This window comes from Ceratotherium simum, chromosome 8 (genome assembly GCF_057802395.1).
Source record: "Ceratotherium simum simum isolate JZ-2026a chromosome 8, ASM5780239v1, whole genome shotgun sequence".
In the NCBI taxonomy this organism is placed as follows: domain Eukaryota; kingdom Metazoa; phylum Chordata; class Mammalia; order Perissodactyla; family Rhinocerotidae; genus Ceratotherium; species Ceratotherium simum.
Window position 1 is genome coordinate 41,844,059 of NC_141907.1, and position 18,147 is coordinate 41,862,205.

The window sequence follows — 18,147 nt, forward strand, 5'->3', positions numbered from 1 at the left end:
CTACATTAAATCTGTTGTGATTTCATGTCATGAAGCCTCTGAAAACTTCTTTGTACACTTATAAGAGAATAAGTGTGAAAATGGCAAATAACTTAGTATTTTTATGAAGGTAGTTTTGACCTTGCAGATTCCTAGGAGGGTCTTAGGAACCCCCAGGAATCTCTCCATAACACTTTGAGAACTGCTGCTCTGGCAGAAGCTTGGCCTATATTGGATGAATATCATCAGCACCCCTGAGGAAGTACAGTTTTGTCCCTTTAATTGAGAAGCTATTTTATGAATATAACATTAAGCTAATTTTATAGTTCCATCAAGATGTTTGGTCTTACACAGTAAATCTGCATGTTAACTGATGCTATTTGCCAAAAATGTGTGCATTTCAAAAACATGTTTTCCAGAAGGCCCTTTGAAGAAGAATTTCTTGAAGTTTTTGAGAACTGTGCTCATTTTCTGTTTTGTTTTGTTTTTGTATATTAAAAAAAACACAACAGTCTATCAGTGTTTTCAGTAAACTTAAAATAGAGAATATATAAAATAAAATAAAGAATATTTTCTGGCACAATTAAAATTAATTTAAATTAATTGTAGGTTTAATAAAGGTTTAATAAATTAAAAACTTATTTAGAATATTGAGTTTTGAATGTCTTTTTTCCCCATGGATGCTCCCTTTATAATAGTTATATTTTTAATACACCGTAGATGCTACATTTTGCAGAATTTAATTATGGCTTAATATTTACCTTTTGTTTGTGCTACTCTTTCAGTCATTTTGTAATTATATGTGAGCTTATAGAGATCAGTTCCTTATAAGTTCTTTGCAGAAATGTTGACATTTCTATCAGAGATGTTTTTGTGTAACGCAGAATTTTTGTTTTCTGTAAGTTTTTAATTAGAGATTAGAGGATTGAGAGATCCTAATAAGGATAAAATAGTTCATCCATTTTATAGTTAACACATAATATTATCTTTTTGACCTTTTAGGTATGGAGTATGCTGGTAACTTTTTTGTTGTTGTTGTAAGTTTTGTGATCATAGCATCTTTTAAGACATTTTTTTCTTTAAAGTTACTTCCATTCTTTTTTTGTACCTTGTAATTAATTGTTTTACTTTAATTATATTAAGGAATAGTTTTACAGTGTTCTACATCCTGTTTCCTTTTTTTTTTAAGGGTAGATTGTAGGTGATAACGTGTGTGTGTATATATAATTTAAAAAATACTGATATATAGAAAAGCATGTGGTAGAAGGTGATATTTAAAGATTTTTATAAACCTTGACTTTTTGTGCTCAGATTCTTGGTGCAGAACTTACATATGAGCTTAGTGACTTGGAAGTAGAAATCATTGAGACTTAAGGAAAGTGATCAGGCTTATCTATTTGTAACATAATAGTGCTGATGACATTTGGAAGTTAACTAGTCAGAAATAGGAAGCATAGTTCACGTAATTCTGCCGTGCTTTTTTCTTTCATTTGCACTTAATAGAGAAATGATGGGTAGTTATTATATGTATTGGTTAGCTATTGTTCCATAACAAATAATTCTAGAATGTACAGTGACTTAAAACAACATACACTTATTATTGCATAGTTCTTGTGGGTTAGGAATGTGGGGACAGTTTAGCTGGGTCCTCTGCTTCAAGTTCTCTCACAGACTTGGAGATGGTCATCTCACAGGCTTGACTGAGAAAGGATTCGTCTTCAAGATCACTCATCTCTTTGCTAAAAAGATTCACTTCATCTCCAACATGGCACCTTGCTTCATCAAAGCATGAATGCAAGAGAGGACATAGAGGATACCAGCAAAATAGAAGTCAGTGTCTTTTGTAACCTAGTCACGGAAGGGACATCCCATCATTTTTGCTGAATTTCGTTTGTTGGAAATCAGTCATTATATCCAGCCCGAAGTCATTATATCCAGCCCACACTCAAGGGGAGGATATAAATACTAAAAGTGTAAAACAGTATAAATACCAGGAGGCAGGGATCATTGGGAGCCACGTCAGAGGCTATCACATAACTCTTTTTGCCTTAGTTTTGCAAAATGATGATGGAATACATGGAGAATGAGTTCATAGACAATTTTTATTCAGTTTTTTTGTTGAGTCCAGAGCCTCTGTTAATTTTATGAGAATTTAAAAAATATACTTAAATTCATTTTAATATGATGTTTCACAGGGCTGCTTCCTTGCTACTTCTTTGCCTCAATCTGTCAGTCCCCCAAATAGGATTTGGGGTCCCGCCCACCCCCATGCTTTACGTCTAAGAGTGTGCATTACATACTAGAAAAATTAAATCCTGTTCTCTTGCTTTTGAGGGTGCCAGATAGGGTAGGCTGTTATACAGCTGTACTACTTTACTTCAGATTATCACATGCTTTGTTTGTTTCATAAAATTTTGGAATGGAGTTTACCTGTATTGAGTATTGAGGTGCTCAGCAGTGCAGTTAATAAAGAAGTTTAAAATCTAATCCAGTGATTCTCAAACTGTGATCTCGGGTCAGCAACATCATTATCTCCTTATTAGAAATGCAAATTCTTTGGCCCCACTACCTTTCTGCTGAATCAGAAATTCTAGAAGCAGGAGGAGCCCAGCAATCTATGTTTTTAACAAACTCTCCAGGTGATTCTGATGGTCACTAAAGTTTCAAAACCACTAATCTATTCAGTTCTGTTAGAACTTGAATATTACTTTTCCAAAAGCTTTTGACCAGTATTAGAACTCTTACTTTTACTACTGTTATGGAAGGCTTTCCAGGAAAATAAACATTTTTTTCCTATTCATTTTACAGATGAAGGATACAGAAAAGAAACAATACTTGCCTTGTTTATTTTAAGTCTGTTGGCTAGGCAGCACAGGTGTTGGCCTGGAAGGTGGGAGTGTTGAGGGAGAAGACAGGGATTTTCCAGACGAATTTTCTCTTTCCTTACACTATTTCTCTTTTGTTAACAGAAGTCAAATACTATATAGTGATTTTTAGATGTGGATTATGTTGGCCTGATGTTATATCACATATTAAACTTTCTTAGTTGCATCTTGAAAATACATTTGATAATTGTCAAAGAATTGATTATATAGTGTTTCATCAACTTTATAGTTCTGTTTCAGTTACCATTCAAGATTTATCAAATATTTAGCAATAAAGATTTGCACTGAAATATCTTAGATGAAATAGAAGTCTCACAAGAAAGGTTCTTTGTAGTTCTCACGCCAACTTTCTGATGTGTATATATTGATTGGAAAGGCCTCTATATGTAGAGAGAGAGAGAGAGCTTGATTTTTCTTTGTGTTCTTAATTCCTTCCAGTTGAGTTTTTAAAAATCTGTGCTGTGATACTACTGTAGTAAGATTAAAATTAAAAGCAGACTGTAATTTTAACTACCTTCTTAGTATACTTAATAATTTGGTTATATGTCTTATCTTTATGTTTTCTGAAAGTTTGACAACTTAAATGTTTTTGTGGACTAAATTTTGAGAGGGCTGACTAGTAATTTCTTAGTTATTTTGCATGAATTCATATTTTAGTAAGCTATAGTATGCATTAGCTGAAGTGATGCATGTTGCTCATGTATTCATTTAGGTAAAGTTATTAGGATTACAGAGCAGGTTGCTGAATTTGGTGTAGGCCCTATCTTATACACCTAAGAAAATAATCATGCATTTAAATGTGAAAACTAGGTCACATAGTGAAGTTCAATAGCGCTCTAAAAAATTCTATACTGTTCTAAAGAAAATCAGGTAATAGTGGATATTAAGAACGTATAGTATGCTCTGCTTTCCTTACTTTTCCCATTTAGTTTGGTGTCTAGGACTCCACTGGCATGTATTTTTTGCTGGATTCTTTTAGCCTAGTAGTTTAGGAAGCAGCAAGGTAACCTCAGAGTGGATGAGAATTGCCATTAAGTGTAGATCAGTTTAGTAGACTTGTGGAGGCCTAATTTTCTAAACATGATGGCTGCTTTACATATATTTTTCACTCCTGTTGGTTTTGTAAGTTTAGCATATCCTTTTACTGCGTGGGTGGTTAACTCAGGTGCTTCATTCTCCATTTTAAGGCCACTTGGTGCCTTAAGATCTTTTTATATAAACCTCTTATACTGGTAAAACATGCACAGAAAAATTTTAAGTTATTAGCAGATGTTTCCATTGACAAGAAAACATTTGAAAGTGATTCTATTTTCATTATTTTTCCCATGCATTTACTTAATGAATTAGATTATTTTTCCCTCTTTTGGACTAAAGCTGATGCAGTTTTGAGATAGGATTTAGTAAAATCATTCCGACTGTTGAAATTGTTTACGGTATAAAATTTTTCATGAAAAAGTTGCATTTTTTTCTATTTTACTACTTAGAAATGTCATTTTTCTTCAAACAAAAAGTAGTTACAGTTTGCTTGCCACATAAGTTTTACATTAGGATTTAAGGGCACATTTGACCAATGTAAATTGAGAATGTTTATTTATACATACTTTATTTCTTAAAGTTTATAATGTGTGCAAATGAGTGAGAGTCACTCAAATTAGTCTTTACTGACTCCTATAGAAGTAAATCGTCCACATTTATCTTAATGTGCCCTGGGGGTATATATATATATGTATGTGAATTGGCTGTACCTCCTTTCTCTACTCCCACATATCAAGGGAAGTAATAAGCTTTTTCCACTTTTGTCAACAACAGTAAAACAATCCGAATCAACACTTGAACGTCCCACAAAGCTTTATTCAAGTGATTGTCTATTATCTTCTGAGTTACCCTGCACTGTCTGCAGTATTAAAGAGCCCATTGATCAATTTCTCTATTAAAATGCTAAAATAACAAGATTAGATGTTGATTATCAAAGTTAGTGTTAATTTTATGGAGTTTGATATTTGTGTATGCACAAGTGTGCTTTTTTAACTGGTGTCTAACTTCGTTTGTGATTACAACTAGTCGGGGAAACCTTGTTATCAAGTTGTTAGACTGGGTTTTCATCAGGAAGTTGGATGTTATACTCGAATTGTTGGTCCTCTGCAAGAAAACAGAATGTTTCTTTTGAGTGAATAAGCCAGGAAAATGAGGCGAGGGGTTTTATTTCAAAGGTTTTTTTGGTGATGGCATAAATACATATCAGGTTATGAAATCCAATTACTATATTAAATTTCATCACTTGTTTTTTAGGTATTCCAATAACTGTACCACCTCCAGGTAAAACTTTTTTCATGTTTTCTCCATCATTGTTAATAAACATGAAATTTCAAGCTTACAGTTACAGTAGGGACAGTGTTGATACGGTTAGAATATGGACTAAGCTATTGGGATTTCAAGGTCCTATTTTCAGCTCTGCCTTTGCTTCATTCCAGTTTTGATTAAGATATTTAGTTTTCATAAACCTGTCTTACCCATTTCTGTAGAAGTAGAGATTCTGAGAAAATTCTCACCATATCAATTTGTTGAAGAAAAGAGTGAGTATAGGATATAAAATAAAATTTTTATAAAAAAATGTTTTTTTCAGACCAATGAATTTTTTATATGATGAAGTAACTGCAAGAGAAGAGAAAGATCCTTTATCTTGACTTTATCATGGTTTCTGATTTTTTTTACCCTGCTGGCATAACTCAGTATCCTGAGAAAATATGTTCTGAATCACACAGTTAGATTGACAGCTGGTCAGATGGTTGTTCTTATGGTGGTGATTAAATTGTTTATTGTTGTAATGGTGTGATCAGTAGGAGTTTATATGTGGCCTAGTGTTGTTTTTTACATTTTTTCAGTAATTTTTTTTGTAGTGTGATGCAAATGTGATAGCAAGTTGGTATTTACTGAGTTTAGTATTAACATAAGCCAGGGAGTATCAAGAGAATGAGCGGTGACAATGCTTGGATGGGTGGGTCTAAATTCATAATAACATTGATAAACAGAAATCGTGGAGTTTAGATAGCATAGGTTAGTATACACATTTAGATGTGGGATAGAGAGTCACTGATTGTATATGAATGTAGCTGGAAAAGACTTATCAGGAAAAGTCATAAAGGAATCATTGGTGTGTCTCTTGAGTGTAGAAAGAAATCTGGACGTAAGGCTGTATAAAATAGGATTGTGGACTCTAGGATAATGTGTAATTGCTAAACTTTACACATCTCAGATGTTTAATAGAGGAGTTATAGATCCTAAAACTGGATACAGTGTAGATGGGCCTGGTGAATTTGAAACAACTTGAAGCAGGGCCAAAAATTGATTTAAATGGACTTTTGAGAAAGGTTAAAAGAACTGGGATTCGTTTTTACGTAGAATGCTAAAGAGGAGGCTTAGTGAAAGTGTTTTCAAATATGTAGAGCGTGATAGAGAATATGACAATGGATTGCTTCATGTCCTCATTCAGGACAGCATATGGATTGTAGTATGAAAGATATAAATTATGTAATTTAATGCGTTTTCTAATAGTGAGGGTTGTTAAAACTTGGCAGGAATTGGTATCATAAGCAATTGGCATCATAAGTTGTGGAATCTTCAAGTCTTTTGTTGGGGTGCTTTATTGCCTATCTGAATTTGAAAGTGTAGAGTAGATTAACTGCTAAGGTATCGTTTAGCCATATTCTGTGGTATTTCATGTAGGTATGGTGAATTATTGAGAATGCAGACCTCATGATATAAAGGTGCAAATTATTTTCTTCCCAAACTAATCCAAAAACTACATTATGTGCCTTTCTTTGTAAAACTGTTCTTTAGGGTTGTGCTATTTAAAACATATTTTATGATGGATGTTCTCAGCCTTAAGCATTTATATATTTACTGGTAAGATTTTATTTATAAATTATACATTTTAAGGAAATTTCTGTACATCTAAAACTCGCAGAATATTTTTTGAAAGAGGTAAATGTTATTTTATTTGCTTTTCTTCTAAAATATTTCAAGTATAACATATCTGGTGGCAACACTACTACTGTTTTATATATGGAAAAGGTAAGGCATTGAGATTAACTTTCTCATACTCACAAAATGGGCTGTGTGTGGTGCTGAAAATAAGACCGGGTGTCCTGACTCTCAGTTTGTGCTCTGTGTATTAGACCAGACTGTTCATTTAAAGTTTTATTGCTCCAAAAATATGTTTATAAGTTTAAGCTCCATTTTTTTCTGTCCATTATAGCATAGAGAAGCACGTTATGTCCCCAGAGAAATTTAGTGATGCACAGCAACTTTGTTTCACTCTTGACATTAAATGTACATTCTGTTAACTTTTTTATCTTATTAAATGTTTCAGGTTTTCCTCCTCCACCAGGCGCTCCACCTCCATCTCTTATACCAACAATAGAAAGGTAAATCAGTATGAGTACTGGAAATTTTTGATCATTGATAGGCTTTTGACAGAACAATCATATACATATCTTGGTAATATTTTCAAAGATTTAATTCTATAAACCGTAGTACCTGCCTTTTAATTCATAAGTCTAGCTCTATATTAGTTACTTTTATGTAAGATGTTGGCCCTATAGCCTGATAACAAAACAGGACGAAGAAAACTAAATGATAGTATTTTGAAATATCTTGCTTTAATTTATGACACACTTATTAAAGAAACCCCTAGATTGGTAATAACGTGGCTATAGTCAGTTTTGTGGGAAGTACAGATGGTTGGTAATTATGCATAATGCATGGCTGTTTTAGGATTAACTGAGGACAGCTAATTATCAGGGGTCATAGTAAAGAAAAGCTGCCTTATTCCTCGCTACCTAGCTGCAGCTCAGCTTCCACAAAGGAGGATTAGATCCCTTCTGTGTGGCAATAACCTTGTTTTTTATACTCTACATTTATGGTTTATGTTAGTTGGAATGCTGTGCTAAAGAATATTTATCTCACCAATGGCAATATGGTATTTAACAGGATAGGCTTTGGAATCACACAGACCTGGTTCAAATTTTGGCTTCAGAATTTCCCACCTTTGTGTTGCTAGGCGCAAGGTTCATAATTACTCTTTTGAGACTCAGTTTTTTCTTTTACCAAATGGGTCGATAGAATCTTGAAGATTAAAACAGTTAGTGAATATAAAGCATCAGGACAATTCTTGGCAGACAAAAATCAATAATAAATGGTAACTCTTATTATTTCCTCTTAAGTGGCAAATAAAATCTATAAAAATAGTGTATTTCTGAAAACGTGATTCAAATTATATAAAAAGAGAAAAATTGTGAGAACTTTACATCAGTAGTATCAAACCATGCATATAATTTTCAAAGGAAGTGATAAAACTCAGCAAAGTGTGAATTGTGAGAATGTAAGGGTTTAATTTTATTGAGTCCTTGTTAAACATATATTTGTTTTCTCAATCAGAATGTTGAAAAGTATTATTTGTTGATCCCATCAGTGGGGCTGAATTTGTGATTTATAAGCATTAAAGCCAATTTTTTTAAGACTAAATTTTTAGCCTCAAATATTCTGTTAGCCTCAAAGTTTTTCTGTTACCTTGAGAGTCAAGCTGAATTGGATTATTCATGTTAACGTTTAGTAGTAGGCAAGCTGTATTTTTCTTTACAAGTAGGTGTTAGGTTTAATATTTTTTGAGGTTAAAAAGCCTGTGTTATCAAAAAATAAGATTACAGAATTAAAGCTTATCGTTATATGGTGGTTAAATAAAAGTCATAATTCTGCTTTCATGTTTTGCATTTGCACTAAACCATTAAAATTCAGAACTTAACTTGCAATGCATAAAAATGCATTTTTTTTCAACAGTGGACATTCCTCTGGTTATGATAGTCGTTCTGCACGTGCTTTTCCATATGGCAATGGTAAGTATTATTTTTATTTGCCCAGATTCAATTTGAATCAGTAAAGTACTTAAATATTTTTAAAGCAATAAAAACATACTTTAATGGTTTAAAATACTATTTTACAGAGCAATTAAAAAACATTAACTAAAGGAATAACTAGGTCTTACATATTCCAAGTTACTTAACAGAATTATTTTCATTTCTTTATCAACTGTACTTTTAAAAATTAGTAAGTAGTGACACAACAGAGGTATTTGTGCCTTGCCTTTTTCCTAAAAGGATTTAGGATTTGTCACCCAGTTGTCTCAGTCTTCATTGTCCATATAATCTTTCTGTTTCTTGACTCATAGCATTCAATTGACGTTGTTCTCATCTTTCCCCCTCACGGTTTGTCTTTTCTACATCATTTGGCTGGATCCTCTTGTGTGTTCACTCTTGAGAACTTGATCCATTCTAGGGCTTCAGATACTGCTTTCTGCTTAAATCTCTTGATCATTCATTTCTTTATTTTAAAAGTGCGGTGCGTTGGTACTAGGTTTTAGGGATACAGTAAACTAGACGTAGGTTTGCCCTAATCAAATTTATAGGCTAGTGAGGAAACAGCCAGGTGACAAAAGAGGGTATCATGGGAGTATAGTGAGATGTCTCCCTCTCCAGAGGGGTGGAGTGTAGATGAAGTGACTTGGGGTTCAAATCATATTCAGAGACACGGGGGTGAGAAAATCGTGGTAGGCTTTCTGAACTGAAAGAAGTGTGGTGTGGCTGGAGTGTAGAGAATGCATGATGAATGTCTAGAGACTAGACAAAAGATGTGCAGGGCGTTACAGCCATGTGGTAGAGTTTTGACCTTATTCAAAGGGCTCTGAGGAGCTATTTAATTTTATGCTGAGTCCTGAAATTGCTCAATTTACATTTGAAAGAGGTTCATTCTGGCTACTTACTGTGAGGAAATTGTAGATCTGTAAGGTTGGTAGAAAGGTGGGAATGGCGGAGATGCTTGCTTTGAAAGAACAAGAAGCTGTTGGAATAATCCAGGGGAAGAAATTACGGTGTCCTGTATTCAGGTAGTACCATTGGGGATGGGGAAAATTGAATGGTTCCAAAGGCATTTATAGAGTAGAATTTAGAAGTCTTGGTGGTAGATCAGATATAAGTATCAGTCATATATTCCCAGTTGCCTTGTAGGTATCTGTATCAGGGTGTTGTACTGTTCTTCAGACCCACCTTGTTCAAAGCAACATATACCATTCATTCACATCAAAAGGTAGTCTTTCTGTTGACCTTCCCTGAATATACCACCTTTTTTTTTTTTTTTTTGCTGGGCTCGCAGAAGTCATACTCCTTGAGTTGGAATCTTGCTTCTCCCTCTCACTATTTATGTGACTTTTATAGATAGATCTTCAACCATTAAATGGAGAGCATAATTCTTCCTCATAAGGTGAATTTCAGTGAGAATATATTGAAGCACCTTAGTCCTGCCATTTAATAAACACTCAAATATTAGCCAATAGCATATGCCAGCAAATATGGAAAACAAAACAGTGGCCTACAGATGAAACACTCAGTGTATATCCCAATCCCCAAGATGCTAAGGAGTGCAGTAACTGTAGGACCACTGCTCTAATTTCCCATGCAAGTAAAGTGATGCTCAAGGTGCTGCACCAAAGGCTTTTACCTTATATGGAGCAAGAAATGCCTGATGTCCAAGCTGGATTTCGAAGAGGAAGAGGCACACGGATCTAGTTGTGATTATTGGCTGCTGGAGTGCTCCAAAGAATTTCGGAAGAAGGTTAGTCTCTGTTTTATAGACTACAGTAAAACCTTTGACTACGTAGATTATGAAAAGCTGTGGGCTGCTCTGAAGGAAATGGGCTTGCCTCAGCATTTGATTGTCCTGATGCATAACCTGTATTGTGGACAAGAAGCCACTGTCAGGACAGAAGAAACAGAATTGTTTTCTGTAGGCATAAGTGTCAGACAGGAGTGCAGTTTATCTCTCTATCTGTTTAACCTGTGTGCTGAATATATATACGAAAAACTGGGCTAGACTCAGGTGAAGGAGGAGTGAAAATTGGTGGAAGAAATATGAGCCATCTAACATATGCAGATGACACTCTCTTACTAGCAGAAAGCAGCAATGACTTGAAATGACTTTTGGTTAAAGTGAAAGAAGAAAGTGCCAAAGCAGGACTGCATTTGAACATCAAGAAGACAAAAATCTTGACCACAGAAAAACACAATTTTAGTGTAGACAATGAAGAAGTTGAAATGGTTAAAAGATTTCGTTTACCTTGGTTCAGTCATCAGTTGAAACGGAGGCTGCAGCCAAGAAATCAAGAGAAGACTTGAGACTTGGAAGGGCAGCAATGAAAGAATTAGGAAAGAGCATCAAGTGTAAGGAAGTGTCATTAGAGACCAAGGCCAAGGCTATCCACACCCTCGTGTTCCCAATTAATATGTACAGGTGCAAAAGCTAGACAGTGAAGAAGGCTAACAGGAAAAAAAATCAATTCATTTGAAATCTGGTGTTGGAGGAGAGCTCTGTGGATACCCTGCACTGCCAGAAAGATGAACAAGTGGGTCCTAGAGCAAATTAATCCCGAACTATCGCTGGAGGCAAAAATGATAAAACTTGAGGCTGCCCTACTTTGGGCGCATCATGAGAAGGCAGGATTCTTTGGAAAAGAAATAATGCTCAGCAAGTAGAAGGCAGCAGGAAAAGAGGAAGACCAAATATGAGGTGGATTGACTCCGTAAAGGAAGCCATAGGCATGAGTCTGCAGAAGCTGAGTAGGGCTGTTGAGGACAGGACTTTGTGGACAGCACTCATTCAAAGGGTTGCCAGAAGTCGGAGCCGACTTGACAGGACGTAACAACAACAACAAATATTAGCTGTTATTTTTACGATTATCCCCACCATCTCCAACAAGCTCTAAGTTCCCTCTTTTCTGCACTTTGAGGCAGTGTAGCATAATTGTTAAAGCATAGGCCCTGGAATTAGACAGCCTGGGTTTGGGTCCATCTTATTTTAGTAACTTTGGATAAGTTAAATAACTTAAATCATTTTCGTCATCTGTAAAATAAAGTTTGAAAATAAAGTGCTCAATACAGTGCCTGTAATATGTAAGTACTCGATAAGCATTACTTATGAAATTAAAATTTTATTTTTATCTCTTTTATGGCACTTATCATCTTCTGCTTTGTCATTAAATTCCTTGTGTATTTGTTTCAATACATATGAACATGAGGAATAGCCCATATCAGAAAGAATGAGACTTCATTCTTGAGATTACCTACTCAGTTTCCTTGTGGAAGATTTCATTTTTTTAAAAATGCTAATTAAGCATTTAGTTTTCGCCAAAGTAATATATATGCCACTATTTAATCCAGAAGCAAGAGTTTTCTGCTCACTCTTTACCACCCCCAACTCCTTTCTCAAAGACAAGCTTTTTTTTTTTTTTTTTATGAAGGACTTCTTTAGTAATAACAATTATAAAGCATATTGCAAGAATTAAGTAGAGGAAAGGCGTTTTCTTCATCCTAATCAAACAAAGCCTTGGAATGAAGATGATAAATACAACTTCCTCTTTGTTGATAATTCTATTTTACGTTTGTTTATTTTAACATTTTGTAATACATCCTCAAACACTACTAAGTAATTGTAGATGGAAATACTAATTTTCCTTAAATTGCATATTAAGGTTGTGCTTATAAGACTAGTTAAAAAGTAATCTTTGCAGAAATATTAAATAACTGCAGAGATAAGCATTGTTGATGGTTTTTAGGTCTTCTAATGGTCTGCGTGGTATTTCTACATAGGCTTACCACCCTTTCCCTTGGTTTATATAACTTCAGAAACCATCTATTATCTTCCTACTGTGATAGATGTGTATTTTGGTCACTTTCCATCACTACCCCTCTTCTTTCCCCACCAGTGAAATTATATCACTATTTTATCTTTCCTCTTTTTATTTATATACCTGCCCTCTGTTTCATGTACCATCCATCTCTACTACTGTGCGTCTTTCCAAGCCTTCCTTCGCCTCTTCTTTCCCCTCTGCCTCCCAGCTTTGGTGAGCTATACTTCTACTAATAACATTTATATTCTTTCTGTTCTGTAATCAAAATTATCTTTGCCCTAACACATTTTTTTTCTAAAAACTAAACAATAAACCATATGTGCATTATTATGACTGTAATATTGTGTACTATTGAGATAATTATAATACTCAAGCCCTTCAAAGGAGAAAACGTCTATGGCAAATAAATTAAAATTACCTCTTTTTCCTTACGTTTCATCATCTGTGAAAAGTCATACCACACTTTAATGGGGTTTGTATGTGGACCATGGCTTTCTCTACCTCAAATGTATAAAGATATTTTTCAATACATATTTTTTCCCAAAAAAATTTTCAAATTTTGTTTTTCGTGTCTAAGTCCTTAAGCCATCTGGAGTTAATTTTTGCCTCTGTTATAAAGTAAAGATATAATTGTCCCAGGGTCATTTGTTGAGTAGTCTGTCCTTCCTGAGGGATCTACAATACCATCTCCCTTTATGAATCAAGTTTCCATGTATGCCTGAATCTGTTGCTTAGCTTTCTAGACTGTTCATTTGGTTAATTTAACTATTTTGTGGTAATAATGCCACACTCTCTTAATTGTGAGTTCTATAATAAATCTGATATATCTGGTTCAGCAAAATCTATTTACCTTATTCTGCTTCACAAGTATTCTTGGGCCATTGCTCTTACATATCCATTTTAGAATCAACTTTGCAAGTTCCCTGAAAAACTCTGTTTATATTTTGATTAGTAACTGACATGCTTACTATATGACAAACACTTACGTCGTGTTATCCTGACAGCCTTATTAAAGTAGGCATACTCTTGTTATTCCCGTTTTATGGATGAGGAAATTGAAGAACAGCCAAATTAAGTAATTTCCCCGATATCACACAGTAAGTAGCAGAGTCAAGATTAGAAACCGTGCAGCCTGGCTTCAGAGTCCTTGCTCGTACTATACTACATTGGGCTTACTTTGATGCTCTAGATCAGTCTGTGTGGAATTCATACCTTACAACATTGAGTTCATCTATGAACAAGGGCTCTATCCATTAGGGAAATGTTCTTTAATAAGTGTTAATTAAGTGCTGTAATTATCTCCATTTGCTTTTTGCATGTCTTTGGTTAGATTTAGTCATAGATACCTAATATTTTTGTTGTTGTAAATGGTATATTCATTTGAACTCCATGTTCTGTTTGTATTTGCTTGTATTTAGAAATAAAATTGGGTTTTGTTTTATTTATGTTTGTATAATATATATATACATATAGATCTGTATATCTATTAATCTTGTAGCCAGTCACCTGTTGAGCTCCCACTATAGTTTATCTGTAAATTCTCTTCAGGCAGTAATATTATCTGCCGATAATGATTTTGTTCTTTTTCAGATCCTTATTCCTTTCCTTCTTTTCTTTTGTTGTATTGTTCTAGCTAGGACCTACATATAATGGTGAAGTACTGAATGTGGAGTTATTGACTTGTTCCCTTTTTTTTTTTTAAGGAAATGTATATATAGATGTATAATGTATAAATGTAAAATGTATAAATTTTTACATTTTTACTACTAGGTTTTTGATAGAACCCTACGTCAGACTAAGGAAAATCTCTTCTAGTTTTATAAGGGCTTTTAAACTGTGGATGAATATTGAGTTTTATCAAATGCTTTCTGAGATGATCATTGTTTCTTCTCTAATCTGTTAATATGGAAAATTTCTAAATTTTTCTAATATTAAGCCACTGTAATTTATTTGCTGAGATAAAGTCAAGTTCGTCATGATTGATTACTTTTTTTTTTCAAATGAACACCGATTTATTTAGAATTTTGACATCTAAGTTCATATGTAAGATTGGCCTGTGATTTTCCTTTGTTTGTACTGGCCTTAACTGGTTTTGGTCTTAACGTTATACAAACCACATGGGATAAGTTAGGGAATAATCTTTTTTTTTCTGAAAGTTTGTATAATATTAAAATGGTCTGTACCTTATAAGTTAGTAAAATTCATCTGTAAATGCCATCTGGTCTTGTGGGAAGGTTTTAAATTACTGATTTAATGTCTAATGGTTATGAACTGTTCAAGATTTCTTTTTATTCTTGAGTCACTTTTGTTTGGCAAGCTATTTATTTGCTTATTTATTTTAGGAATAGTCCATTTCAGTTAAGTTTTTAAATGCATTGGTATAAAATGTATAATGTTCTCTGTATTCAAATCTGCAACATCTGTAGTTGTGGTCCCTTGTTGGTTCTAGTACTGTTTATGTTGTCTCCTTTTTTGTCAGAAGATTGTCATGTTTTATTTGTCTAGTCTTCAAAAACCAACTTTCAGCTTTTTTTATTGTATGGTAGTTTTCTATTTATTTGCTTTCTACTTTTATCTTTATTATCTCCCTTCTGTTGGATTATTCTCTTCTTTTCTAAGTTCTTATGTTGGAACCTTAGCTCATTAATTTTCCATCTTTTCTCATGTAGTGTTTCTTAAGATTAAATTTCCCTCAGAACAGTTTGCATCCCTAGACTTTTGATACATCATATTTTTGTTCAGTTCCTATATGATTTGAAATCTATTATTTTTTGACTCCTGAGTTATGAGAAATGTGTTTTTAATTTAAAATGTGTGAAGATTATTTTCCCATAACTTTTAAATTTTACTTCTAATTTAAACTGCATAGTGGTCAGAGAACATGGTGTCTATTTATGATACTTATCCTTTGAAAGTATATAGTATATTTTTATAAGTGTCTCATATGTGCTTGAGAAGAATGAGTGTTCTTTAACTATTATGGGCAGTATTCTATGTTATGTTCATTAAATCAACCTTGTTAACAATGTTTTGCTCAAGTTTTATATATCTGTAGTGATTTTTTGTCTGCTTAAATGTATCAGTGATTGAGAGGAGTATATTAGTCTCCCATGGTCATGGTGGATTTTTCTATTTCTACCTGTATCCCTGTTAGTTTTTACTCTCTAAAAATTAAGGCTATGTTGTTAGATACCTGGAAGTTTAATTTGCCTTATCTTCTTGGTGAGTTGCATCTTCCATCTTCTTGTAGTCATCCCTTCTTTCCTGGGTAATCCTTTTGGTATTAGTCTCTTTTGTCGTTAGTATAGCTACTCGTACAGAGATTGGGGATATTCGTATTTTTCTTTTTTTTTTTCTTCCACCTTTTTACTTTCAACCATTTTGTGTTTTTATGTCTCTAATATTTAGAATGTAGTTAGAATTTTTAAAAGTACAAATTAACAATCTCTGTCATTTAACTGGTGAATTCAGTCCCTTTTGTATTATTGTAATTATTGAGCTATTCAAACTTCTTTCTACCCTCATCCTTTCCAAGTCTTTTGTGAATTTAGTTTCTCAGATGATTTTTAAAAATTCTACTTTTCCCTATATTGTTTTGAAATTATACATTTTATTTCTATTTTTTTACTGATTACTCTTGAATGTATTATGCATATATCTGATAGAAGTTTTTTTGGTGAAGTCTGTTGGTTATAACTTTTGCTCATTTTTTTTATTTATCTGAATGCCTTTGTTTTATTCTTACTCTTGAAATATCATTTTGTTGAGTACACATTTCTAGGTGGACTGTTAACTTTCTCTCAACACTTGGAAGTTGTCCTAATGTATTCTGGTTTACATTTTTGATATTGGGAATTTTGTGGTGGATCTAATTCTAGTTCCTGTTCACCTGGAAAAATGAAGAGTCTTTATATGTTAGGTCTTTAAGGTTTGTTTCTGGATATTCCTCAAAACTATGGGTATTCACTGTGTGTTATTTTTCTTTTCTATTTATAAAATAAGTTTCCATTATAATCTAATAAAGCAGTTTTGGTGGGAGTTTTTCTTATTTTTTAGTACTTTTTTTTGGTCTTTTTGTTTTTTAAGTACCATAACTTTTATTTTTTATTTATTTTTTCTGTAGTTGCCTTTCCCCACCTTCCTGGTTCTGCTCCTTCATGGCCTAGTCTTGTGGACACCAGCAAGCAATGGGACTATTATGCAAGAAGAGAGAAAGACCGAGATAGAGATAGAGACAGAGACCGAGAGCGAGACCGTGATCGGGACAGAGAAAGAGAACGCACCAGAGAGAGAGAGAGGGAGCGTGATCACAGTCCTACACCAAGTGTTTTCAACAGGTTTGTGGAGTGTGCAGGAATTTGTACACGTGTTTCATATGCATTTTAGAATTTATATCTGGTGCAAGCAAGGATGGAAAATCCAATTCAATTGAGAAAGGATTGCTTGAAGAGTAGTTAGGATAGCCCATTTTAAAAGCATCAAGGCTATTTGGTTCACAGGGGCTTCTCATAACCTAAAGCAACAGTCTTCAGATTTGTTGTTCACTTCTCCCTTAAAAGAATTTTGAAAACTACCCCCTCACATATTTTTATTTTGCCATCTAAAATTTTTCATCTTAAGTTTAAATAATTGGCAATATAGATATAATTTCCAGTGTATTATAAACATTACAATTTTAAAATAAAATCGTCATCACTCTTTTAAATATATCCAGTGGGTTAAGAACATTATAGGGATTTGCTAAATTTCATCATATATTTTTAAAAAATGCATGCAGTTTCTTTTTAACAGTTGGAAATTTTACGTTTCTTTTTGTGCTTGAATTCTTATTTCTGAGCTACTTCCCTCAAAGAATTTTATTCTAATGTAAAATATTTTTATTCTTAAAAAAAGTTTTTTTATAGATCATCCTATCAGTTTTTCCTACAACATACCTATGTAAGTTAAAATGTCTAAAAAATTTATGACCATATGATTCTTACGTATTTAAAATTTTTTTTCTGATTTTAGTTATCATTATTTATTTTTATACATAAATATAATGCAAATTCTGAAAATAATTTAATGGAACCTCCTTAATGTGATGGAGGAGCTTCTGCCCATCCCTAATTAATTAATGTATCCATGAATGAATATTACAATTGTTAGGAAAAAACATACTTTGCCATTGATTTTTTATATATATTTTTAAATATATAATGTAAGTACTGAGAAACCTGTTCACATAAAATGTGTAAAAGAGAATTGATGGAATTTTGTGTGGCTCTGTCACTCAGTTATTTGAGCATGTTTAGATTTAATGATAAGCCAAAATTATATAGTTAACCTATCATGAAAAGTTATTTTTAAGGATCTGTCAGCTTATGACTCAATTTTCCTGAAAGCGGAGAATTGGAAACCACCTGACTTTTAGAAGTGTATTTGTTACTCAGTGTAATCGTTTCCTAGGGCTGCCATAACCAAGTACCACAAACTGGTAGCCTAGAACAACAGAAACTTACTGTCACAGTTCTGGAGGCTAGAAGTCTGATATCAAGGTGTCAGCAGGGT

The 18,147-nt window shown here is 33.5% G+C and overlaps 1 protein-coding gene across 33 annotated transcripts in view; it reads left to right on the forward strand.

Moving 5' to 3' along the window:
- FIP1L1 (factor interacting with PAPOLA and CPSF1) overlaps positions 1-18,147 on the forward strand; it is a 71,029-nt gene that overhangs the window by 46,194 nt on the left and 6,688 nt on the right. For 14 of the 33 annotated variants that reach the window (XM_014787290.2, XM_087434309.1, XM_087434312.1 and 11 more), the window contains 4 exons: positions 5,154-5,180; positions 7,234-7,288; positions 8,700-8,755; positions 16,721-16,934. In XM_014787290.2, coding sequence (XP_014642776.1) covers positions 5,154-5,180; positions 7,234-7,288; positions 8,700-8,755; positions 16,721-16,934 — 352 coding nt within the window. The remainder of the gene's footprint in view (positions 1-5,153; positions 5,181-7,233; positions 7,289-8,699; positions 8,756-16,720; positions 16,935-18,147) is intronic. The other 19 variants (XM_004419063.3, XM_087434330.1, XM_087434315.1 and 16 more) reach the window with 4 other exon arrangements.